The 26,812-nt window shown below is 48.2% G+C and overlaps 1 protein-coding gene across 1 annotated transcript; it reads right to left on the reverse strand.

The window, feature by feature from the left end:
- On the reverse strand, positions 1-26,812 carry LOC140392801 (proproteinase E-like). Its single transcript, XM_072478449.1, has 8 exons — positions 26,738-26,812; positions 17,852-17,940; positions 14,400-14,497; positions 13,889-14,017; positions 11,021-11,157; positions 6,483-6,625; positions 3,504-3,656; positions 1-86 (listed from the first exon to the last, which is right to left on the reverse strand). The coding sequence occupies exons 1-8, from the start codon at positions 26,772-26,774 to the stop codon at positions 69-71; spliced, it is 804 nt and encodes a 267-aa protein (XP_072334550.1). The 5' UTR covers positions 26,775-26,812; the 3' UTR covers positions 1-68.

Here is a 26,812-nt window from a genome sequence, read left to right on the forward strand (position 1 = left end):
TTTAGTTCTCCTCATTCAGTTTATTCAGTTCTAAATGCATGGTTGTTGAAATGCTGTTGTTCCACCTTTCAATTACTAGCCATTGTCTGAAAATAAAAAGATTCAGGAAGGGGTATTAATACAATGATGAAAGAAAGAGACATGCTCGGACTAACATATTCTGTCTTTATCACTATTTAAGTTAAATTATAAAGCAACTGAGGCTGAGAATAGACATGTAACCAGTGATGGGAACCTTTCTCCTAATCCCTCCTAGCATTGGTGGTGAAAGCTTTCAGCCTCTGCTCAGCAGCTCTCCACAGCGGTAAAGCCGGGATTGGGAATGTGACAGAGTGGATGATGCAACCCCCCTGTTCTGTCATTCGGTAACACTGTGCATTGTGATCCTCTACATAATGAAATAATCCACTGATGAGGACCAAACATAAAGCACGGCCATTTGGAATGGAGCCAACTGAAACGCTAAGCATGATTCTATGTTTTCAGGAGCAAATGAGAGAAAAGCACAGAAAACTAGAGAGAAATCCACAACTGAAAACTTTGCACCTTAGCGACTAGAATCGTCGAATCCATACAGTGCCGGGGGAGCCCATACGGCCCATCGAGTCTGCACTGATCCTCTGAAAGAGCACCCTACCTGCACCCACTCGGCCGCCCTATCCCCGTAACACCAACCAACCTGCACATCTTTGGACACTAAGGGGAAATTTAGCGTGGCCAATCCACCTAACCTGCACATCTTGGAACTGTGAGAGGAAACCGGAGCACCCGGAGGAAGCTCATGCAGAAATGGGGAGAAAGTGCAAACTCCACACACAGTCACCCAAGGCTGGAATTGGACCCGGCCCCTGGCCCTGTGAGGCAGCAGTGCTAACCACTGTGCCACCATGGTGCCCTTCGGTGGCTTACACGGTGTGGTAGTATGTATTGGGGGGTCATGTGGGACTGGAAGCCCTAATGTCATTGGCTGACAGACCCCGGGTCCTGGTTGGCCGTTGACCTCAAGCTCCGCCCTGAAGGCAGAGTATAAGAAGCCGGAGTCTTCCCCCGCAGGCCAGTTTACTATCGAGCTGTGGGGGAACAGACACGCTTAATAAAGCCTCATCGACTTCACTCTATTCGTCTCACGGAGTCTTTGTGCGCTACACACAGCTAATTCTACATCCCGATGGAAGTGTTGGTGCCTCTTTCTGGATCTTCCTATCTTTGTCAGGTTGAGTTTTTAATCTCTCATATTCTTGATCACTTGTCTTGGTGAGCTGCCCTCAAAGGTTTCCTTCACTAACATTGATAAATAGATACATTTATGATGTTATACCAAAGATAGTGAATACAATAATTATTCTGTGTTTTAGCAATCGGAATTATCCACGCCACTACAGGATCTCTCTCCCATCTTTGACAAGAGTATGACACTATCAAATTTCATTTTGGGTTTAATTAATGAAATGAATTTGTTTAATAGAGGTGAACAGGTGAATAAATAAGTGATATATAATAAATATTCCATATGGGACAGTATGGTGGCACAGTGGTTAGCACTGCTTCCTCACAGCGCCAAGGACCCGGGTTCAATCCGGGCCCCGGGTCACTGTCCATGTGGAGCTTGCACATTCTCCCTGTGTCTGGGTGGGTCTCACCCCAACAAACCGAAAGATATGCAGTTGGTGGATTGGCCATGCTAAATTGCCCCTTAATTGGAAAAAAAAGAATTGGGTAGTTTAAATAAATAAATATACCTGGGCCGGTTTCTCCGTCCCGCCGTCGGGTTTCTCTGTTTCTGGCCAATGGGGTTTCCCATTGCGGGGCAGCCCCACGCCGTTGGGCAACACCCGGGCTGCCGGCAAAATGGAGCATCCCGACGATTCTCAGCACGGTGGCACAGTGGTTAGTACTGCTGCCTTACAGCGAAAGGGACCTGGTTCAATTCCGGCCTTGGGTAACTGTCTATGTGGGGTTTACATGTCCTCCCTGTGTGTGCGTGGGTTTCCTCCGGGTACTCCGGTTTACTCCCACAGTCTGAAGATGTGCAGGTTAGGTGGATTGGTCATGCTAAAATTGCCCCTTAGTGTCCAAAGATGTGTTGGTTAGGTTGTAGGGATAGGGCGGGGGAGTGGGTCTGGGTGGGGTGCTCTTTCGGAGGGTTGGTGCAGACTCGATTGGCTGAATGGCCTCCTTCTGCACTGTACAGATTATATGATTCTGTAAAACTCAATAATTTGAGATTAGTTTTTTCGGCCAAGTGTCAACTTTTACATGGCTAATGTTTTCAACGAAATTGTTGCTAGAATTGGCAGCTGAAAGTTCTAAGCATCCCTGAGTCTGCCTTTCTTTACATGAACGGACTGGAGTAATTAATACTCATAACATGATTTTCATTCAGAATCTGATCACTTTAATAATTTGAATAACTGAAAACAAAACTTAAATGTAGAAATGTTTGAAGTATTTATTTGGCTCACTTATTTTTATGAGTATTTATGCATTTATAATGAAATTGAATCATTAACATCTCCAGGATTAAACTTTATTTCTGCAATTCCTGGTCCTTGATCCCTGAAAATCTAAAGTTGGCTTTTACATGAGGCACATGAAAAATTGTGCTTTTATAGGCCAAACGTCTTGGGGCCGACTTTTACGAGAGATCAATGTGTCCACAAATATATACTGTACGTTTTTACAGTAAACCCAGCTGTTTAAAAGGAAAACAATAAAAGTATCTCAGTATTAAACATATTTTTTTCTTAGCTTTTCTTGTTCAAGGGTGGCACGGAGGCACAGTGGGTAGCACTGGTGCCTCACAACGCCAGGGACCCGGGTTCAATTCTGACCTTGGGTGACTGTGTGAAGTTTGTACATTCCCCCCACCCTCCCTCCTCAATGACTGTGAAGGTCTCCTCCGGGTGCTCGAGTTTCCTCCCACAGTCAAAAGATGTTCAGGTTAGGTGGATTGACCAGGTTAAATTGCCCCTTAGTGTCCAATGGTTAGGTAGGATTATGGGGTGGGGGAGTGGGGTGGGGTGGTCTTTCAGATGGTCGGTGCAGACTTGATGGGCTGAATGGCCTCCTTCTGCACAGTAGGGATTCTATAATTTCTTGCCAACTCGTATTTCACTGTGGGAGTCACGCTTCTCTGAACCATAGCTCTTGGATGTTCCAACCCTAAGGTTTTAATCACCCAGTTTTTTAAATATCGTTAAACATAGTTATCTGGACTCTGACTAGCTGTCGAGCCCACTTGGAAATAACTGGCTAACCAACCCATAACTAAAAAAAGCCACGCAGGGAGCATTTGTTCAAAAGTATCTCGACTCCTCCCCCAAGCTTTGCAGACAACCATTTGACCACACAACATTTCCACTGAATGAAGATTGGGGCCGATCCTAACTGCAGCGAGGTTATGTTTAAACTCCCTTTGAATAGTGACTGAATTAAAGGAGCCTCCACAAATCCCAACAAGCCAGAATTGTACCATTTTTGTCACCGTTTAATATTCTGCTCACCGAATCTATCCAGGAATTGAAGGCAGATACTCGGGTGAAGACCGTGGGTTTCTGCAGAGTGTTGCAACCCCAACCTGACCCGAAGCTGACTACGCCATAAGCGTACCACAATCCATCAGCACCTTGGCAGTTCAAAGGACCACCGGAGTCCCCCTGAATTAAAAGAAGAATAAAGCAGGTTAACCAGCAGCAACATCATCTATGAATGTCATTATTAAACCCTTTCTAAAATGTAATCCCAACCTAGACTTAATAAGACCATACAAGTACAATACAGTTCTACCCTTTCAACTCTTCGCCCATATTTGTAATTTTTAAAATGAATTTATTCATTTATTTAGCGTGGCCAATCCACCTACCCTGCACATTTTTGGGTTGTGGGGGTGAGAAGCACGTAGACACAGGGAGAATGGGCAAACGCCACACGGACAGTGACCTGAGGCAGGGACCAAACCTGGATCCTCAGTGCCGTGAGGCAGCAGTGCTAACCACTGCGCCACCGTGCCGCCCAACCATATTTGTCATTTCAAAGATAGGGAATACTCTCCGTATCATTAGTCCAGATCCTGTGGGTGCGATTCAATGGAAAATAAATCTATGCCCGGATTTGGGTGCGTTTCGCGTGATGTTTCTCAAAGGCTACAGTGCTGAGAAACACATCGCTATTCAACTGCACTTTGCTGTTTGTTTTGGCCACGGGGATGTGACATTATACAAAATGTATAACATGTGAAGAGTTAATGTTATGCTAAACCTAGCCACTAGAGGGAGCTAAGGAACAGTACAATAAATTGCACTGGCTCTTAAACTAAGGGGAGGAGTTTAGGCTGGAGCTGAAGATAATGGGCGGGATTCTCCCAACGGGAGTCTAAGTGCCGACGCCGGAGTAAAAACCGGAGTGTTTTACTCCGGCGTCGCCGCCTGTTCCCAGACCCCTATACTCCGCCCTCCGTGGGGCTAGCAGGGACGTTGCGCGATTTACGGCGGCGGGGTCTCGGCGTGGCGTCAGAGACCTGGCGGCGCGTAAAAGACACGGCGCCTTGGGTCCCGCGCATGCGCAGTTGGGCCGGCGCCAACTAGCACTTGTGCAGTGGCGCCGATGCCAACCGACGCATGCGCCGTAACCTCGCGGAGCGCTCCGGCCCCTCACCAACATGGTGCCGTGGTTCTGGGGCCGGTCACGCCCCAGAAGTAGGCCCGGGGGGTGGGGGGAAGAGGCCAGCCCACCGATAGGTGAGCCCCGATCGCGGGCCAGACCCCATCGGAGGCCCCCCCCCCCCGGGAACGGAGCCCCCCCCCCCCCCCCACAGGCCGCCCCCCAAGCCTTTGCGATGAGTACCCACCGGCAGCGACCAGGTGTGGCCGGCGCTGGCGGGACTAGGCTGCTTACGCGCGGCCGCTCGGCCCATCTAGGCCGGAGAATCGTCGCTCGCCGTTTGCGGCGATTCTCCAAGCGGCCTGGCGCAATTCGCGTGGCGCTGGTTTCGTGGGGGGGGGGGGGGAGAATCCCGCCCAATAGTCAGTGTATTACGGAGTTAGTTAAGATATAATAGTTATAGTTAGTAGATAGAGATAGTGTTAGTGAGTGTAGTTTAATTCTTGCATGTATGTTTGCTATTCAGAATAAGTGTCAAACTCAAATTTAGTAGTGTTAGTAAAATTAGTTTAGCTCTTCAAAAGAGCTTTGTGTATCTTTTGATCACGACACCTTCCATCCTGGAAACCCCTCACAAAGATCACCACAGGGGACTGTCTCTCTGCGGAGGGTGCACTTGAGTCATTTCCTGCTGGTGAGCCCAGCAGGGAAGGCTCCTCGTGAACTGGGGCACTATTTTGTCTGGCTGCACCAATCTTTTTCCCACACCCCCTTTCATTCCCCCCTCCATTTGTGACCCCCCCCCCCCCCCCGTCAACCTCGGGAGGCCTCCGGAAACACCCCTTCACATCCCTTCCACCTGGTAAGGCCAGGGCCTAATCCCTGGCAGTGCAAACCTAGTACCTGGGCAACCTAGCACTGCCAGGATGGCATTGCCAAGGTGCCCAGGTGCTAGAAGGAGTGTCAGGGAGCCATCCTGCCTTGTCCTCGACTACTCGGGGGTGTCTAATGGGCTGGGAGACCCCCCCCCCACCCCCATTATGACTGGTCGACGTTTGTGTGGTCGAGTGCTAAATGGTGCCCTGGTGCGATCTCCCAGGTGCGGACGTTCGGTCCAGAACGCCAGGAGAATTCCACAATGAGGACGCCCAGTAAGGGTAAGATCGAGATTGCAATATCTCATGAGATTCAACGGCCTCGTCCCGTCACGAAGTGGGGCACAACAAGACCACTAAATCGCGCCCTGTGTCTGTTCGCACATGCACACAGTATATATATCTATTCATACAAGAGAGATAGATAGATGGATAAACAGATGGACGGAGGGACAGACAGACAGGCAGGTGGTTGGACGAATGTCAGGAGCTTTACAGTCCGCCCTTCAGCTCCTGGGTCTGGGCTCAGATCCAGTCGCGATGCTTGCAGAAATAGAGTGGCAGACTGTGACCCGAGTCCTAGCTCCAAAACAGTGAAGATGCAGACAGAAGAAAAATTATGTGGGATAGGAACTTAGAGGCAAAAAGAGAAATGAGTTGAGAGGAGCAATAGCCATGGTAGTAATCAGAAAATAGAGAAAAGTAGAAAAGGTTTGCATGAAAAAGAGGTTTGCTGCTGGCGCTGAGAGAGGGTTTACTTATCAAAGAACACAAAACAAAACAGTTTTAGAGGACCCCCAGTACGAAACTGGAAGATTAAGCTATACTTTCTGCATAGGTGTTTGTAGTGGGATTGCAAGCCAAGACCTTCTGATTCGGAGGCAAAAGTGCTGCCCACTGATCCACATCTTAAAAAGGTGATAGGCTTCTCAGAACTATTAGCCTTTCTTCACTCAAACCACAATTCCACACAAAGCATTTTGAACTGAATTATGTAGAAATACGTACATTACACCCAGACTTCTCATACCCTCCAGCGCATACCATGGTTGTCTTCACATTATTACCCCACCAGTCAAATTGCTGGCAGGTCTGATGGTCAACGACTGGCAGAAGTGCCTGTTGCAGCTTTGTGGCGAGTGGCCCACCAGCTGCGGAATTCCAGATAGAAATATTCATTCATTAGGAAAAATGAAACCTGCAACAAATAATGATGTGCGCAACACAGTGGTCAGAGGAATGTAATATTTACAGCCGGGTATGGGGAAAAGATTGAGATCCATGCACAGACTCACACACTCCTGATGGCGCTGCATCCTTGCATTAATTACATTCCAGTATCTCACAATAAGATTGTGTTTGCTGTCTAATATGAAAGTAGCAATCACAACGCATCAGTGATTATACTTTAGGTTTTAGTAAGAATATGGTGTTAGCATGAAGGTTACAAAGAAAACAAAGAACATTATTCTTGTGATATTATACAAATGTACATCATGTGAAGAGTTTAAAAAATTTTTTAAAAAATGTTTATTAAAGTTTTTACAAAATATCAACAGCAAAATGTAAAAGGAACCCAATAGAATTAAATACAAAACAAAACAAAACAACCCAGTGCCCCCCTCCCCCCCCATACATAAATAATATATTAACACCCGCCGAAACACATAGCAAACATATACACCCCCTCAGATCCCCCAGTATAGACAAACAAAAATAAAATAGAACCCCCCCTCTTCCCCCCGGGTTGCTGCTGCTGCTGACCCACTGCACTCCCACAAGTCAGCTGACTCCTGCTGGTCCTCCCTCTCCTTTGACTCCTCCCATTGTGGGACTTCCCCTCCCCCTCTATTACCCACCAGCAGCCTCTCCGCCTCCCCCTTCCATCCCAAGCGCGGGGAAAAACCGGCACTTCCCGGCCCAGGCCCCGCTCCCTCCAGCCTTCAGAGTGTGAAAAAGCCCACGCTTTCCACCTGCTCGGTCCCGCCTCCTCTGTCGCAGCTCCTTTTACAGGCCCAGTCCCCTCACCCCCGCGGGGGGCCCCCATCCCACGCGGGGGGCCCCCATCCCCCCTACCGGCCATTCACCCCCTGCTCCGTTTACTTGCCCCCCTCCAAAAGCCCACCCAACAGACCCAACCAAAACAGTGCCCAACCCACCCTAACCACCCACACTGAACAAGAACAAAGAACCCCCTCTCAAAATGTAACACAACAACAGCAATCCCCGACCACCCCCACGCCCGATCCCCCATCCCGACCCTCAGTTTGTGTCCAGCTTCCCGGCCTGAACAAAGGCCCACACCTCCTCCGGGGACTCAAAATAATGGTGCCAGTCCTTGTAGATGACCCACAGATGCGCCGGCTGCAGCATGCCAAACTTCACCCCCTTCCTTTGCAGCACCGCCTTCGCCCGTTTGTACCCAGCCCTCTTCTTCGCCACCTCCCCGCTCCAGTCCTGATATACTCGAACCTCCGCATTCTCCCACCTGCTGCTCCTCTCTTTCTTGGCCCACCTGAGTACGCACTCCCGATAGGCGAACCGATGAAACCGCACCAACACCACCCGTGGCGGCTCGTTAGCTTTGGGCCTCCTCGCCAGCACTCTATGAGCCCCTTCCAGCTCCAGGGGCCCCTGGAAGGACCCCGCTCCCATCAGCTAGTTTAACATGGTGACCACATATGCCCCCATGTCCGACCCCTCCAGCCCGTCCGGGAGGCCCAGGATCCGCAGATTCTTCCGTCTCGACCGATTCGCCATCTCCTCGAACCGTTCCTGCCATTTCTTTTGGAGCGCCTCGTGTGCCTCCACCTATACCGCTAGGCCCTAGATCTCGTCCTCGTTATCGGAGATCTTTTGTCGGACCTCGCCACCCCCTGGGCCATCTGGGTCTCCAGCAGCTTATCAATAGAAGCCTTCATCGGCTCCAGCAGGTCCGCTTTGAGCTCCCTGAAGCAGCGCTGGATAACCTCCTGCTGCTCCTGCGCCCACTGCATCAACGCTGCCTGGTCCCCGCCCGCCGCCATCTTGCTCTTCTTCCCTCGCACTTTCTTTGGCTTCACCACCACTTTTCTAGTCGCCCTGTTCCTGGTCCAAGACATACACCGTCGGGGGAATGTTGCAGTCTTCTTCCCACACCGTGAAATGTCGAAAAAATTCCGTTGGGGGCCCTGAAAAGAGCCCAAAAGTCCGTTCCAAGTGGGAGCTGCCGAACGTGCGACTTAGCTCTGCATAGCTGCAACCGGAAGCCTCTCATGTGAAGAGTTCATGTTATGTTAAGCCGAGCTACTAGAGGGAGCTAAGTGACAGTGGTATAAATTGCACTGGCTCTTGGGCGAGGAGATTAGATTGGAACTGAAGAAGACAAGATTCATAGTGTATTGCAGAGCTAGTTAAGATATAATAGTTATAGTTAGTAGATAGAGATAATGTTAATGAGTGTAGTTTAATTATTGCATGTTTTCTATTTAGAATAAGTGTCAAACTCAAATTTAGTAGTGAAAATAAAATGATTTTAATTCTACAAAAGTGCTTTGTGTGTCTTTGTGATCACTAAGTCTTCCATCCTGGAAACACCTCATTAAGATCACCACAATTCTGACATGATCAAGAACATAAGATCATAAGTGACAGAAGCAGAAGTAGCTATTCAGTCTTTCCAACTGGCTGCAATAAAACCATGGCTAATTTCTGCCTCAATTCCAACTTTCTGCACTATCCCAATATCCCCTAATTTCCCAAATGTCCAAAAATCTATCAATTTCTGTTTTGAATATGTTCAGTGACTGAGCACCCCCAGTTCCCTGGGGTAAAGAATGCCAAAGATTCGCAGCCCTCTGAATGATGAAAACTCTCTTTTCCTCAGATCATAATGGCCAACACCTTATACTGTGTTTGTGACACTTAGTTCTATCCTATGGAGACAAGGGAAATATTCCCCTATCAGCTACCCTGCCAAAACCTTTAGAATTTAAAATGTTTCAATGAGATCACCTCTCTTTCTGCCAACAGCCTCCTCTGCTTGAAGGAAACCTACCCTCTGTTGTTAGAGTTGTTAAAGACATGTGGGTTTTCATCAGGCATCTCTAAATTGACTTTATAGCCTGCTCTTCAATTCTTTCTTCAGCTCTAAAGATGCTGGCTCTGGGATATGGTTTCAGAGTATTGGGGCAACATACTGTAACTGAGCCAACTGACCACGTGGACTGCGATCATATCAGGAAGAAAGAAAAATATAACTTCTATTTGTAGAAGTTCTTCTAATTATCAAATAAAACTTCTATTTATGTACGCACACCACACAGACTACAGTGGTTCAAGATGGCAGATCAACTCCGCCTTCTCAAGGGCAGCTAGGGATGGGTAATAAATGCTGGCCGAGCCAGCAACACCCACATCCTGAAATGAATTTTAAAAAGGCATTTGATCAGCCCTCAGCACCTTCCCAAGCTCTTCACACCCTGTGGATCACTGTTGAACTTTTCACGTTTGTGAAATGTGAAACCAAGAGGCCCGAATAGCGGAACTCAATCCTGACCTTAAGCTTTCATCCACATACATTTGTTTTCTGACATGCGTCACCAATGGGAACCATACATGATTTTAATCCTTCCTGAACCCAAACACACTGAAGCCAGTGCATCTTTACACTACCCCAAATTAACACAGCACAGACCGAGTTTCAAACCGGGGCTTTCTTGATCTATGTAGTTCAATGGGAAGTGGCTTAACCACTAAATCATTGTGTGGTTTATGAATATTGCAGTCAGCTAAGAATTTCCTCATTTGAAGGTAAAGGAGTATCCTTTCTATAAAGCATAGACTCCTGCACCTTCAAAATATCATCCCGTGTGCACAGAAAGATCCCGCTATTATCAATGACATCATTAGATTTGACATACAACATATTTCAAAAAGAAAGTTCCTAGAATGCCATTGCTGGAGGCAAATCTTGATGCTGGACTCTCAACTAATGTGTCAAAGGAACGTTAGCCTTGACATTCATTCACATTTCTCATCACTGATTGCATTTTTTGTTTATGTGGTGTTCTCATCCTCCAAGATGTATGATATCATTGTGGGACAGGGCAAGGGAGGCAGGCAACAAGAAGTGCCTCAGCCAGTGCAGGAACTGAGCCTTTACTTTTGGTATTATCCTGCGTCACACTCTGGCCAACTAGCCGACTGAACTAACCAACCCTTGTAGTTGCTTTGGAGTTCTCAGACTAATCCGTAAGGGAGTACGAGCTGGAGAGCAGGTTGTTTAATCCCAATTGGAGGAAAACCTATTAGAAGGGGTCTGCTCTGTAGAAAGGTTCTTCCTGATGTTTGAGTGGACGGTCTCTTACCCTGAACCAGTGAATTTCAGGGCATTGGGTGAATCAGTGAGAAGACATTAATAGATAAAGGCAACCACAAAAAAAATACTCAGTGGAACCAAGTAATTCTCAGGTAAATGCGGCATCGTCATCAATTTGATTTGATGTTTACTTTCTTCCTGTTTGGATAGCACCTCAAAGATTGGAAAAGAAATGGAAGCTACTTACTATACAACCTGCCCCATCCAGTCACGTAGCAGGGATAATCATTTGCAAAGATGTCACCAGATGGAGGAATGCAGGCAGGCTTGACTTTGTCATTCAAGGTTGCAGGTTTGGAAAGTTTGATTAAAGCAATGTCATTCCTAAAATGAGAATGTTTCAGGGAGTGGTTAGGCCATCAGACTTGTTCCATATGGGCTGCTCTTAATTTAAAGAACAGTTGAATGCAGCTAATACAGCATTTGTTAATTCTTAAAATATATATTATTGGGTGGAGGGCAAGGGAAGCATTTATTGTTCATCCCAAATCTTCCTTAAAAAAGGTGGTGATGAGTATCTCCTTGAGCCACTGCAATCCATGTGGTGTAAGTAGTGCTTCGGTCTGTAGGGTTTGCTAGTCCATTTCAAAGGCCAGACAAGAGTCAATGACATTGGTGTGGATCTGGCCATGCATAGATCAGGCCAAATAAGGATCAAAGAATCCCCTTCTGAAGGGTGTTAGTGAGCGAGTGAGCTTCATGATCATTATTAATAAGACTAGTATTTAAATTCTAGATTAAATACCTGTGTGATGGGATTTGAACTCATGTCTCTGGCACATCAATCCAGTTTGCTAACCTGGTAACATTACCATCATGCTACCATCCCCATCGCTTACGTGCTCTTGAGCAAGGACTTGCAAATCAGCAGGCCGGTGATTTACAGGCCTGGAGAAGATACCAAACAAGTGGAAGAGGCTGAGGTCCTCCTGGAATCCAAGAAAGCGACAACAATATATCACCGTCCCTTCCCTGTCGCTGGGTCAAAAGCCTGGAACTCCCATCCTAACCGCTCTTCCTAACATCAGGTGGACTCCAAGCGGTTCAAGAAGGTGACTCACACCACCTTCTCAAGAACAGTTAGGGATCAGCAATCAATACTGGCTGAGCCAGCAATGCCCACATCCCAGAAAATAATAATAAAAACATTGAGTAAGGCAGGCTGCAGCTGAGGGGGTTGTGAGTGTAGTGGGGGATCAGCTGGGAAGATTAAGCAGGAAATGATTTGAGTATTGCTGAAAATAAGATTTGACAGCACATCTCTTCATCTTGCATTCATCAAGACAGATTTGCAAATCTGACCTGATGTGTGTAAGCTGAAAAGCTTTGACAGGATGCCTCTTTTTTCAATCAATACTCAAACTCTGTACTACCAAACGACTATAAGATAAAAGACTTGACTCAACTTTTGAAATAACTCAGGACTCGTTATCGATTCTTCTGCAAGTCCTTAGAACATTTCACTTTGTTAAAGGTGTTAAAGAAATGCAAGTTGTTATTTTCTGGACTTGCTGTGGCCATTGAAGTGGAAAATTGTAATCATGGCTAAAAACAGAGGTGAAAATGCTCTCCTGGTTAGGATTTATTTTCCCCTCTAAATTGGTTAATGGTCTCTTCTGTGAAAAATAACCAGTTTAGAAAGCTTGGACATTAGCCTACAATCAAACGGTCATCATAAACACACATACACACACAAAAAAGACAGATATGCAGAAAAATGGATCACAGTCACACAGAGTATTTAATCATCGCTGTCCATTTCTAATCCCCTTAATCTTCAATCTCATCCTAGTCAGCTATTTTTATTCTTTGAAAGAATGATCAAAACTGCCATTGCTGGGAGTCTATGACATATGAGAAATATCTCCAGCTTAACGTAGAAAGGGAAAGATTTAAGTCAAAACATGTTATTATAACCTTGTAAAAATGATGGTGGTGGGAATGGGGGAACACTGGGAGAATCAGGCAAGGGTATCATATTTGATTCCTGCAATCAGGAAAACTATTCTCAATTAAGTTGGGGGTGGGAAGGGTCGGGTGCAGGAATCCTGCGGGATGTCAATTAGGATCATTAATGAGCCACTGGAGAGTAATTATCCCTGAGCTCAAGGATTTAATGGGACTTGCAAGTGTCTCTTGTGCCTCCTGAAGGCTGCCCAGCAAACTCTGTCAAACTTGCCAGAGACCTTGTAAGAGCACTGAGTATCCAATCAATGGTCCTGGTATCGGAAAGTGGGTGGGGGGGGGGGGGGGGGGGGGAAGAGTTACTGAAAGCTAGCCCCTGCCCTTGCCTCCAAACCCCTTGCTCACCGTCTCTGACTAACATGACCCCCATCCCCCCTGCCACTCAGCTCCTCGGGCTAGGCCTTGACACAATTGTGTTTACCGTTAACCATCCAAAATGATGCCTCATCTCCCCCAAAGGTGTCTCGGACCAGAACCAAAAGGATACCGTCGCTATCGAAACAAATCCCCCAAGTTCAGACCAGCTCTTACCTGGTCTAATCTGCACACCCGGGTTTCACACTCCAGGCTTACCACTTCAGCGGAGGCAGCTGGCAATGTGAATGGTCAACTGCCTCTGCGAACCGCACACACGTGAACCCCGACCCTACCCCACTCCCACCATCATGAAAACAGAACATGTCGGTGTTCAGGGCAGGACTTAAGAATTTCTGGCCGTATGTGGGATTTCCACCATGATGGAGCATCTCTCTGTTGTGGCGAAAATCTGGGTCATAGTGGGAAATTGACAACCTTAACCTGTAACCTCCCATTCAAAGCTCCCCTCGTGGGAGAAAGATGATTTTCCTCAAACTTTACTCCCTGATGAGTGAGTCATCTTTGATCACCTGACCTAATATCTCCTTATGTGGCTTGTTCTATGCTTTGTTTCATAAGGGTCCTGTGAAGTGCCTTGTGATAGCTCATTACGTTAAAGATGCTGTATAAAAGATAGGTTGTTTTTGATTCACGGATTCACCCCATCACTTAAAACTGCAAGTCAGTTTGACACGAGCGTAGACAGACTGAAAGATCAAGCAGGCCATCTTACCCACAGCTCAGGCAACTGGGATTCCACTGGGGGTGAACGAAGATCTTGGCAGCAGCTATAGTCTCTTCCCCACCTTCAAGCGCAGCCCTGTCATACTCTCCGAGCACCACACGGTAGGACCTTCCTGACCTTTGAGGAGAAGATGCAATATTGGAACAGTGGAGAGAAACTCGGTGCAATGATATAACATTTCATTTTCATCTTTAGATCTCTTTGATGTAGAGCACCAGCTGTATGGTGCTGGTCACGGCCAAATTCCCAATATACCAGGAGAGTGAAAGATAAAAAATACCCTCGTAGGCTTAGAATGTAATGTTGATGATCACAGTTGCCAAACACAGAGCAATTTTATGATAATTTGCTGTTTGTACTTTTAAAAGGAAGAATTCTTCTGGGTGAATGTCTCCTGTAAAATAGTGGAGAGAAGACTGTTGCACAAATCCAGATAGCCTTCGTTGGTCTACATTGGGAATAGTACTCGGAAAGGTTTATTTTCAGACAAGGCACTCACTGGATGCAATGCCCCGCTGTTACAACCCAGTCTCTGCCAATCAGGCTTCCTCCGCAGGTATGGGAATAATACGATCCTCGACCCACTTCTAAGGAGATCTAGCAATAAATCATAACAGTAAATAATAAATATCAACAGGTCTACCATTGTCAAACAGCCAGATTCGTCGAAGATCACACCCTCAAACAGCGGCGCGAGTTCTGTTCGGTACCTGCCACCTCCTGTTTTCTCCCCACATCCTAATATGGTACATGCAAAGATTAAAGGTCAAGTGAAGTTAGGTGGATTGGCCATGATAAATTGCCCTTGATCAAAAAAGGTTAGGAGGGGTTATTGGGTTACGGGGATAGGGTGGAAGTGAGGGCTTGAGTGGGTCGGTGCAGACTCGATGGGCCGAATGACCTCCTTCTGCACTGTATTTTCTATGTTCTATGTTCTATGAACCCTATTCAGATTCAAACCCTGGGCTTCCTGAGCCAGGGTCCGGTGCTCTTTTTTAAAAATATAAATTTAGAGTACCCAATTCGTTTTTTTCCAATTTATGGGTAACTTAGCGTGGCCAATTCACCTACCCTGCTCATCTTTTGGGTTGTTGTGGGGAGACCCACACAAACATGGGAAGGCAGGGTTCGAAGCTCAACTAACTGAATTTCTCAAAAGCGTTTTGCAACCTAGAGAGAATTTTTCTTTGATTTCCTCTATCTCCACCTCCCCTCTCCTGATGAAGCTGTTTTTTTCTGGGGTCCATGGGCTGAGTAGCATAGTGGTTAGCATTGTTGCTTCACAGCGCCAGGGTCCCAGGTTCAATTCCCGGCTTGGGTCACTGTCTGCGCGGAGTCTGCTCGTTCTCCCAGAGTCTGCGTGGGTTTCCTCCGGGTGCTCCGGTTTCTTCCCACAAGTCCCGAAATACGTGCTGTTAGGTAATTTGGACATTCTGAATTCTCCCTCCGTGTACCCGAACAGGCGCCGGAATGTGGCAACTAGGGGCTTTTCACAGTAACTTCATTGCAGTGTTAATGTAAGCCTACTGGTGACAATAAAGATTATGGTATATTAAGCCGCTCTTTGACACTTCACCCAAGGATTCATTTTCTGTGGTGAACTTACATCGTGATCCTTGGAGGCTGCTTTGACTGTGGAAAGAACAAAGAACAAAGAAAAGTACAGCACAGGAACAGGCCCTTCGGCCCTCCAAGCTCGTGCCGACCATGTTGCCCGACTAAACTACAATCTCCTACACTTCCTGGGTCCGTATCCCTCTATTCCCATCCTATTCATGTATTTGTCAAGATGCCCCTTAAATGTCACTATCGTCCCTGCTTCCACCGCCTCCTCCGGTAGCGAGTTCCAGGCACCCACTACCCTCTGCGTAAAAAACTTGCCTCGTACATGTACTCTAAACCTTGCCCCTCGCACGTTAAACCTATGCCCGCTAGTAATTGACCCCTCTACCCTGGGAAAAAGCCTCTGACTATCCACTCTGTCTATGCCCCTCATAATTTTGTAGACCTCTATCAGGTCACCCCTCAACCTCCGTCGTTCCAGTGAGAACAAACCGAGTTTATTCAACTGCTCCTCATAGCTAATGCCCTCCATACCAGGCAACATTCCGGTAAATCTCTTCTGCACACTCTCTAAAGCCTCCACATCCTTCTGGTAGTGTGGCGACCAGAATTGAACACTATACTCCAAGTGTGGCCTAACTAAGGTTCTATAGCTGCAACATGACTTGCCAATTCTTATACTCAATGCCCCGGCCAATGAAGGCAAGCATGCCGTATGCCTTCTTGACTACCTTCTCCACCCGTGTTGCCCCTTTCAGTGACTGGTGGACCTGTACACCGAGATCGCGCTGACTTTCAATACTCGAGGGTTCTACCATTCACTGTATATTCCCTACCTGCATTAGACCTTCCAAAATGCATGACCTCACATTTGTCCGGATTAAACTCCATCTGCCATCTCTCCGCCCAAGTCTCCAAACAATCTAAATCCTGCTGTATCCTCTGACAGTCCTCATCACTATCCGCAATTCCACCAACCTTTGTGTCGTCTGCAAACTTACTAATCAGACCAGTTACATTTTCCTCCAAATCATTTGTATATACAAACAGCAAAGGTCCCAGCACTGATCCCTGCGGAACACCACTAGTTACAGCCCTCCAATTAGATAAACATCCTTCCATTGCTACTCTCTGCCTTCTATGACCTAGCCAGTTCTGTATCCACCTTGCCAGCTCACTCCTGATCCCGTGTGACTTCACCTTTTGTACTAGTCTACCATGAGGGACCTTGTCAAAGGCCTTACTGAAGTCCATATGGACAACATCCACTGCCCTACCTGCATCAATCATCTTTGTGACCTCCTCGAAAAACTCTATCAAGTTAGTGAGACACGACCTCCCCTTCACAAAACCATGCTGCCTCTCACTAATACGTCCATTTGCTTCCAAATGGGAGTAGATCCTGTCTCGAAGAATTCTCTCCAGTAATTTCCCTACCACTGACGTAAGGCTCATGGGCCTGTAGTTCCCTGGATTATACTTGCTACCCGTCTTAAACAAAGGAACAACATTGGCTATTCTCCAGTCCTTCGGGAAGTCACCTGAAGACAGTGAGGGTCCAAATATTTCTGTCAAGGCCTCAGCAATTTCCTCTCTAGCCTCCTTCAGTAATCTGGGGTAGATCCCATCAGGCCCTCGGGACTTATCGACCTTAATATTTTTCAAAACGCCCAACACCTCATCTTTTTGGATCTCAATGTGACCCAGGCTATCTACACACCCTTCTCCAGACTCAACATCTACCAATTCCTTCTCTTTGGTAAATACTGATGCAAAGTATTCATTTAGTACCTTGCCTCATCATCAACAACTCCAACTCACATTAGTATAGTGCCGGTCTATTTTCCCAAGGCTTCGCAGGGGTATTATCGAACATATTTTGACAACCAGCCACATAAAGGAGAACAGGAATAATGAACCTGGATCAGGAGAGGCAGCCAAAACAAGCCCATGAATGAAGACAGGACAAAGCTGCCAACCCAGGAGCCATCTTGAATTTCACCATCAACCCAAAACCTTATTGACTGTAGGATGTTTTCTGGACCCCCTGTGGTTGTGAATTATCTTTTATAAATGCTTTGAATTCTTTATTTCAATCCTTTAAACCTTTGCTCACCCAAAACACACTTGCCAGGAGTGGTTAATAGATAACTATCAACAGTGGCAACTCCAGCCGATTCTTACTCCCTTCCCTACTTTGGTGCATTATGGTCAATTGTGGCACTTTTGCTGATGTCCAGCTGAGATCAATCTATCCATCAGAGGCGTCGAATTGAACTCAATACCTTGTGGAACAATACCACACTGCGCAGCATATTTACCAACGAGGAATGAGAAAGCTAAGACCATTCCTTTTCTGTCAGCGATGGCGTTCCATCTGTAACTCACCTGCCACGGCCAGCTGTAGGGCTTAGCATCGACTCCATTGACTACTCTTGTACTAAAAGGTGGGTAGCTGGGATTTCCACAGGCATTCACTGAAAAGACAAATGTTCCGGTTCACATCAAGATCAGTAACTTGGGGCATTTTATCTTGCAGGTTGGTAATTAGACCTTAAGATCGATTAGCAGTTTAGAGAAGGTAAAATTGGAGCATTACTTCAAAAGTAGAGCAGAGCTGCAGGATAAGGGGTGCAGGTTCAGTTTGGTTGAAAGGGAAATTTCGGAGTGATGTTGGGTATGATCTCTTTACACAAAAAGTGTATTCAGTACTGGGAATAGACCATTGCGGAGGGTGGTGTGTAATAACCAGCACGGGTCATGTGCTGTGGGGATGATTGTTTTCCCCATGCTCCTTGAGGAGTCCTCAACATTGACTCTGGACCCCACAAAGTCTCATGGCTTCAGGTTAAACATGGGCAAGGAAACCTCCTGCTGATTATCAGGTACCGGCCACCCCATCAGCTGATGAATCAGTACTTCTTCATGTTGAACATCACTTAGGGGAAGCACTGGGGGCGGCAAGAGTGCAGGATATGCTCTGGGTTGGGGACTCCAATGTCCATCATGAAGAGTGGCACGATAGTACCACCGTAGACAGAGCTGGCATTGCTGCTAGACTGGGACTGCAGCAGGTGGTGAGGGAACCAACAAGAGGGAAAAACATACTTGACCTCATCCTCACCAACCTGCCTGTTACAGATGCATCTGTCCATGACCGTATTGGTAGAAGTGACAACCGCACAGTCCTTGTGGAGACAAAGTCCCATCCTCACATTGAGGATGCCCTCCATCGTGTTGTGTGGCACTACCACTGTGCTAAATGAGACAGGCTTCCAACAGATCTAGCAACTCAAGACTGGGCATCCATGAGGTGCTGTGGGTCATCATCAGCAGCAGAATTGTACTCAACCACAATCTGCAACCTCATGGCCCGGCATATCCCCCACTCTACCATTACCACCAAGCCAGGGGATCAACCCTCGTTCATTGAAGAGTGCAGGAGAGCATGCCAGGAGCAACATCAGACATACCGGAAAATGAGGTGTCAACCTGGTGAAGTTCAACACAGGACTACTTGTGCGCCAGACAACATAAGCAGCAAGTAAAAGACAGAGCTAAGTGATTCCACAACGAACACATCAGGTCTAAGCTTTGCAGTCCTGCCACATTCACATCCATGGTGGTGGGGCAAAATCCTGGAACTCCCTCCCTAACAGCACAGTGGGCTGCTTCATCAATGACCTCCCTTCCATCATAAGATCAGAAGTGGGAATGTTTGCGGATGACTGCACAATGTTCAGCACCATTCGCGACTCCTCAGATAATGAAGCAGTCCATGTAGCACAGTACGGTAGCACAGTGGTTAGCACGGTTGCTTCACAGCTCCAGGGTCCCAGGTTCGATTCCCGGCTTGGGTCACTGTGCGGAGTCTGCATGTTCTGCAGGAGTCTACGTAGGTTTCATCTGGATGCTCCGGTTTCCTCCCACAGTCTAAAGATGTGCAGGTTAGGTGGATTGGCCATGATTTAAAATTGCCCTTAGTGTCCAAAAAGGTTAGGTGGGATTACTGGGTTATGGGGATAGGATGGAGGTGTGGGCATAAGTGGGTGCTCTTTCCAAGAGCTGGTGCAGACCCAATGGGCCGAATGGGCTCCTTCTGCACTGTAAATTCTATGTCCAAATGCAGCAATACCTGGACAATATCCAGGCTTGGGATGACAAGTGGCAAGTTACATTTACACCACACAAGTGCTAGGCAATGACCATCTCTTACAAGAGAGGATCTAACCATCACCTCTTGATATTCAATGGCATTACCATCACTGAATCCCCCACAATCAACATCCTGGGGGTTACCATTGAAATGGATGAGCCATATTAATACTGTGGTTACCTGGGCAGGTCAAAGGCTAGGAATCCCACGGTGAGAAACTGACCCCCAAAGCCTGTCCACCATCTACAAGGCACAAGTCAGGAGTGTAATGGAATACTCTCCAATTGCCTGGATGAGTGCAGCTCCAACAAAACTCAAGAAGCTTGAGAACATCCAGGACAAAGCAGCCCGCTTGATTGCTCCTCCTCCCACAAACAATCAAAACCCTCCACCACCGACGAACAGTGACAGCCGTGTGTACCATGTACAAGGTGTACTGCAGTAACTCACCAAGATTCCTGAGACAGCACCTTCCAAACCCACGACCACTACCATCTAGAAGGACAAGAGCAGCAGATACCTGGGAACCCCAACCCCTGGAGGTTGCCCTCCAAGTCACTCAACACCCCGATTTGGAAATATATCACCGTTCCTTCACTGTCGCTGGGGCAAAATCCTGGAACTCCCTCCCTAACAGCACAGTGGGTGAGCCTACACCTCAAGGACTGCAGCGGTTCAAGAAGGCAACTCACCACCACCTTCTGAAGGGCAACTAGGGATAGGCAATAAATGCTGACCTAACCAGCGATGCCCACTTCCCATTATATGAATTTAAAAATATATATTTCATATTTTCCCATTCCTGCGCACACAGGGTCCTCCCAGATAAAATGTACAACAATTCGATGCAGAATGAAACTTCCTCTGTTCTGCTGCAAAGGTGACTTTTTTTTTAAAGAATATTTTATTGAAAATTTTTGGTCAACCATCTCAGTACATTGTGTATCCTTTACACAATAATATAACAGTATAAATAACAATGACCTGTTTTATAAACAAAGAATAAATAATATATAACAAAAACGAAAACTAAAACTAAATATCAACTGCCTTGTCTCAGATAAACACTCTCCAAAAATATGGTTTAACAATCCAATATACAATTATTTATATCAACGACCTATACATATTATACATATATATTAATAACCCTGAGACTCCTTCTGGTTCCTCCCCCCCTCCCCCCTGGGCTGCTGCTGCTGCCTTCTTCTTTTCCATTCCCTCTATCTTTCTGCGAGGTATTCGACGAACGGTTGCCACCGCCTGGTGAACCCTTGAGCCGATCCCCTTAGGACGAACTTAATCCGTTCCAGCTTTATAAACCCTGCCATGTCATTTATCCAGGTCTCCACCCCCGGGGGCTTGGCTTCCTTCCACATCAACAGTATCCTGCGCCGGGCTACTAGGGACGCAAAGGCCAAAACATCGGCCTCTCTCGCCTCCTGCACTCCCGGCTCTTGTGCAACTCCAAATATAGCCAACCCCCAGCTTGGTTCGACCTGGACCCCCACTACTTTCGAAAGCACCTTTGTCACCCCCACCCAGAACCCCTGTAGTGCCGGACATGACCAGAACATGTGGGTGTGATTCGCTGGGCTTCTCGGGCATCTCGCACACCTATCCTCTACCCCCAAAAATTTACTGAGCCGTGCTCCAGTCATATGCGCCCTGTGTAACACCTTAAATTGAATCAGGCTTAGCCTGGCACACGAGGACGATGAGTTTACCCTACTTAGGGCATCCGCCCACAGCCCCTCCTCAATCTCCTCCCCCAGCTCTTCTTCCCATTTCCCTTTCAGCTCGTCCACCATAATCTCCCCCTCGTCCCTCATTTCCCTATATATATCTGACACCTTACCGTCCCCCACCCATGTCTTTGAGATTACTCTGTCCTGCACCTCATGCGTCGGGAGCTGCGGGAATTCTCTCACCTGCTGCCTCGCAAAAGCCCTCAGTTGCATATACCGGAATGCATTCCCTTGGGGCAACCCATATTTCTCGGTCAGCGCTCCCAGACTTGCGAACTTCCCATCCACAAACAGATCTTTCAGTTGCGTTACTCCTGCTCTTTGCCATATTCCAAATCCCCCATCCATTCTCCCCGGGGCAAACCTATGGTTGTTTCTTATCGGGGACCCCACCAAGGCTCTCGTCTTTCCCCTATGCCGTCTCCACTGTCCCCAAATTTTCAAAGTCGCCACCACCACCGGGCTTGTGGTGTATTTCTTCGGTGAGAACGGCAATGGGGCCGTCACCATAGCTTGTAGGCTAGTCCCCCTACAGGATGCCCTCTCCAATCTCTTCCACGCCGCTCCCTCCTCTTCCCCCATCCACTTACTCACCATTGAGATATTGGCGGCCCAGTAGTACTCACTTAGGCTCAGTAGTGCCAGCCCCCCCCCTTGTCCCTACTACGCTGCAAGAATCCCCGCCTCACTCTTCCCAGTCTTCCCAGCCCACACAAAACTCATAATGCTCTTCTCAATTCTTTTGAAAAAAGCCTTCGTGATCACCACCGGGAGGCACTGAAACACAGAGGAATCTCGGGAGGACTACCATTTTAACTGCCTGCACCCTCCCTGCCAGTGACAGGGATACCATGTCCCATCTCTTGAAGTCCTCCTCCATTTGTCCCACCAATCGCGTTAAATTTAACCTATGCAATGTACCCCAATTCTTGGCTATCTGGATCCCCAAGTAACGAAAGTCCCTTGTTACCTTCCTCAGCGGAAAGTCCTCTATTTCTCTGCTCTGCTCCCCTGGATGCACCACAAACACTCACTTTTCCCCCATGTTCAGTTTATATCCTGAGAATTCTCCAAACTCCCGAAGTGTCCGCATTATCTCTGGCATCCCCTCCGCCGGGTCCGCTACATATAACAACAAATCATCCGCATACAGAGATACCCGGTGTTCTTCTCCTCCTCCAAGTACTCCCCTCCACTTCTTGGCACCCCTCAATGCTATTGCCAGGGGCTCAATCGCCAGTGCAAACAGTAATGGGGACAGAGGGCATCCCTGCCTTGTCCCTCTATGGAGCCGAAAGTATGCAGATCCCCGTCCATTCGTGACCACACTCGCCACTGGGGCCCTATACAACAGCTGCACCCATCCAACATACTTATCTCCAAAACCAAATCTCCTCAGCACCTCCCACAAATAATCCCACTCCACTCTATCAAATGCTTTCTCGGCATCCATCGCCACCACTATCTCCGCTTCCCCCTCTGGTGGGGGCATCATCATTACCCCTAGCAGCCTCCGTATATTCGTATTCAGCTGTCTCCCCTTCACAAACCCAGTTTGGTCCTCATGGACCACCCTCGGGACACAATCCTCTATCCTCATTGCCATTACCTTGGCCAGAACCTTAGCGTCTACATTTAGGAGGGAAATAGGTCTATAGGACCCGCATTGCAGCGGGTCCTTTTCCTTCTTTAGGAGAAGCGATATCGTTGCCTCAGACATAGTCGGGGGCAGCTGTCCCCTTTCCTTTGCCTCATTAAAGGTCCTCATCAGTAGCGGGGCGAGCAAGTCCACATATTTCCTGTAAAATTCAACTGGGAATCCATCCGGTCCCGGAGCCTTCCCCGCCTGCATGCTCCTAATTCCTTTCACTACTTCCTCTATTTCAATCTGTGCTCCCAGTCCCACCCTTTCCTGCTCCTCCACCTTGGGAAATTCCAGCCGGTCCAGAAAGCCCATCATTCTCTCCCTCCCACCCGGGGGTTGAGCTTCGTATAATTTTTTATAAAATGCCTTGAACACTCCATTCACTCTCTCCGCTCCCCGCTCCATCTCTCCTTCCTCATCCCTCACTCCCCCTATTTCCCTCGCTGCTCCCCTTTTCCTCAATTGGTGGGCCAGCAACCTGCTCGCCTTCTCCCCATATTCGTACTGTACACCCTGTGCCTTCCTCCACTGTGCCTCTGCAGTACCCGTTGTCAGCAAGTCAAATTCTACGTGTAGCCTTTGCCTTTCCCTGTACAGTCCCTCCTCCGGTGCCTCCACATATTGCCTGTCCACCCTCAGAAGTTCTTGCAGCAACCGCTCCCGTTCCCTACTCTCCTGCTTTCCTTTATGTGCCCTTATTGATATCAGCTCCCCTCTAACCACTGCCTTCAGCACCTCCCAGACCACTCCCACCTGGACCTCCCCATTGTCATTGAGTTCCAAGTACTTTTCAATGCACCCCCTCACCCTTAGACACACCCCCTCATCTGCCATTAGTCCCATGTCCATTCTCCAGGGTGGGCGCCCTTCTGTTTCCTCCCCTATCTCTAAGTCCACCCAATGTGGAGCGTGATCCGAAATGGCTATAGCCGTATACTCCGTTCCCCTCACCTTCGGGATCAACGCCCTTCCCAAAACAAAAAAGTCTATTCGCGAATAGACTTTGTGGACATAGGAGAAAAACGAAAACTCCTTACTCCTAGGTCTGCTAAATCTCCACGGGTCTACTCCTCCCATCTGCTCCATAAAATCTTTAAGCACCTTGGCTGCTGCCGACCTCCTTCCAGTCCTGGACCTCGACCTGTCCAGCCCTGGTTCCAACACCGTATTGAAATCTCCCCCCATTACCAACATTCCCACCTCTAGGTCCGGGATGCGTCCTAGCATACGCCTCATAAAATTGGCATCATCCCAGTTCGGGGCATATACGTTTACCAAAACCACCGTCTCCCCCTGTAGTTTGCCACTCACCATCACGTATCTGCCCCCGCTATCCGCCACTATAGTCTTTGCCTCAAACATTACCCGCTTCTCCACTAATATAGCCACCCCCCTGTTTTTCGCATCTAGCCCCGAATGGAACGCCTGCCCCACCCAACCTTTGCGTAGTCTCACCTGGTCTATCAGTTTCAAGTGCGTTTCCTGTAACATAACCACGTCTGCCTTAAGTTTCTTAAGGTGTGCGAGTACCCGTGCCCTCTTTATCGGCCCGTTCAGCCCTCTCACGTTCCACGTGATCAGCCGGGTTGGGGGGCTTTTTAACCCCCCCCCCTTGTCGATTAGCCATCCCCTTTTTCCAGCTCCTCACCCGGTTCCCACGCAGCTGTGTCCCCCCCAGGCGGTGCCCCACCGCCCATCCCACCCCATACCAGCTCCCCCCTCTCCCCAACAGCAGCAGCAGCCCAATAATTCCCCCCTCCCACCCCCCCCGCTAGATCCCCCACTAGCGTAGTTACACCCCCCATGTTGCTCCCAGAAGTCAGCAAACACTGGCCGACCTCGGCTTCCCCCCGTGACATCGGCTCGCACCGTGCGATGCCCCCTCCTTCCTGCTTCCCTATTCCCGCCATGATTATCATAGCGCGGGAACCGAGCCCGCGCTTCCCCCTTGGCCCCGCCCCCAATGGCCAATGCCCCATCTCTTCCACCTCCTTTCCTCCCCACACCACCTCCTGTGGAAGAGAGAAAAGTTACCACATCGCAGGATTAATAACATAAAACTCCTCTTTCCCCCCTTCTTCGCCCCCCATACTCGCCCCACCACTTTGTTTCAAACGTTCTTTTTTTTAATAACCCGCTCATTCCAATTTTCCTTCCACGATAAAAGTCCACGCCTCATCCGCCGTCTCAAAGTAGTGGTGCCTCCCTTGATATGTGACCCACAGTCTTGCCGGTTGCAGCATTTGAATTTTATCTTCTTTTTGTGAAGCACCGCCTTGGCCCGATTAAAGCTCGCCCTCCTTCTCGCCACCTCCGCACTCCAGTCTTGGTATACGCGGATCACCGCGTTCTCCCACTTACTGCTCCGAGTTTTCTTTGCCCATCTAAGGACCATCTCTCTGTCCTTAAACGGAGGAATCTCACCACTATGGCTCTAGGAATTTCTCCTGCTCTCGGTCCTCGCGCCATCACTCGGTATGCTCCCTCCACCTCCAGCGGACCCGCCGGGGCCTCCGCTCCCATTAACGAGTGCAGCATCGTGCTCACATATGCCCCGACGTCCGCTCCCTCCGCACCTTCAGGAAGGCCAAGAATCCTTAGGTTGTTCCTCCTCGCGTTGTTCTCCAGCGCCTCCAGCCTTTCCACACATAGTTTATGGTGTGCCTCGTGCATCTCCGTCTTCACCACCAGGCCCTGTATGTCGTCCTCATTCCTCGGCAGCCTTTGCCTTCACGACCCGAAGCTCCCGCTCCTGGGTCTTTTGCTCCTCCTTTAGCCCTTCGATCGCCTGTAATATCGGGGCCAACAGCTCCTTCTTCATTTCCTTTTTGAGTTCTTCCACGCAGCGTTTCAAAAACTCGTGTTGTTCAGGGCCCCATATTAAACTGCCACCTTCCGACGCCATCTTGGTTTTTGCTTGCCTTCCTTGCCGCTGCTCTAAAGGATCCACCGCAATCCGGCCACCTTCCTCTCCTTTTTCCATCCGTATCCAGGGGGGATTCCCTTCTGGTTCACCGCACAGTACTTTTAGCCATTAAAATTGCCGTTGGGGCTCTTATCAAGAGCCCAAAAGTCCGTTACACCGGGAGCTGCCGAAACGTGCGACTCAGCTGGTCATCGCCGCACCCGGAAGCCGCAAAGATGACTTAAAGCTTGAGGTATAGCAAAGAAACACAACCTGAAGAGAGCACCCACTGCCAGTGTGAATTTTCCCAATCCCTCAATCATTATCCCAGCTAGGAGCAAGATTTGCTGTTTGTCAGCTAGGAAATCTAACACCTGACATGGGTTGAGACTGAGGAGAATTTCTGCAATTGTCTTCAAATTACAGTTAGAATATCCATGAATTGGGCCCAACGGCATTGGTGGTATGGTGGCACAGTGGTTAGCACTGCTGCCTCACAGCGCCAGGGTCCCAGGTTCGATTCAGACCTCAGGTGACTGTCCGTGTGGAGTTTGCTCTTTCTCTCCGTGTCTGCTTGAGTTTCCTCCGGGTGCTCAGATTTCTTCCCACAGTCCAAAGAGCAGGTTAGGTGGATTGGCCATGATAAATTGCCCCAAACTATCCAACGGTTAGGTGGGGTTACGGGGATGAGTTGGGGGTTTGGGCCTAGAGAGGGTGCCCTGTTGGAGGTAGGGTGCTCTTTTGGAGGTTTAAAGGGCCGAATAGCGCCTTCTGCACTGTAGCGATTCTATGATTCTATATCAAAGAACGGTCAACTTACCACTGGCCACCAGCAGAAGAATGAGCAGGGCTTTCATTGTGGCATCGATGAAATAAATGATCAGCGTGCATTTTA

This window comes from Scyliorhinus torazame, chromosome 16, assembly GCF_047496885.1.
Source record: "Scyliorhinus torazame isolate Kashiwa2021f chromosome 16, sScyTor2.1, whole genome shotgun sequence".
Classification (NCBI taxonomy): Eukaryota; Metazoa; Chordata; class Chondrichthyes; order Carcharhiniformes; family Scyliorhinidae; genus Scyliorhinus; species Scyliorhinus torazame.

Excerpts from the sequence above, each read along its gene's own strand:
- LOC140392801 (XM_072478449.1), bottom strand. The coding sequence starts at position 26,774 with ATGAAAGCCCTGCTCATTCTTCTGCTGGTGGCCAGTG. Across the intron at positions 14,498-17,851 it reads CCTACAGCTGGCCGTGGCAG|ATCTCCTTAGAAGTGGGTCG; the intron begins GTGAGTTACAGA and ends ATTTATTGCTAG. Across the intron at positions 14,018-14,399 it reads ACAGCGGGGCATTGCATCCA|GTCAGGAAGGTCCTACCGTG; the intron begins GTGAGTGCCTTG and ends TTCTCCTCAAAG.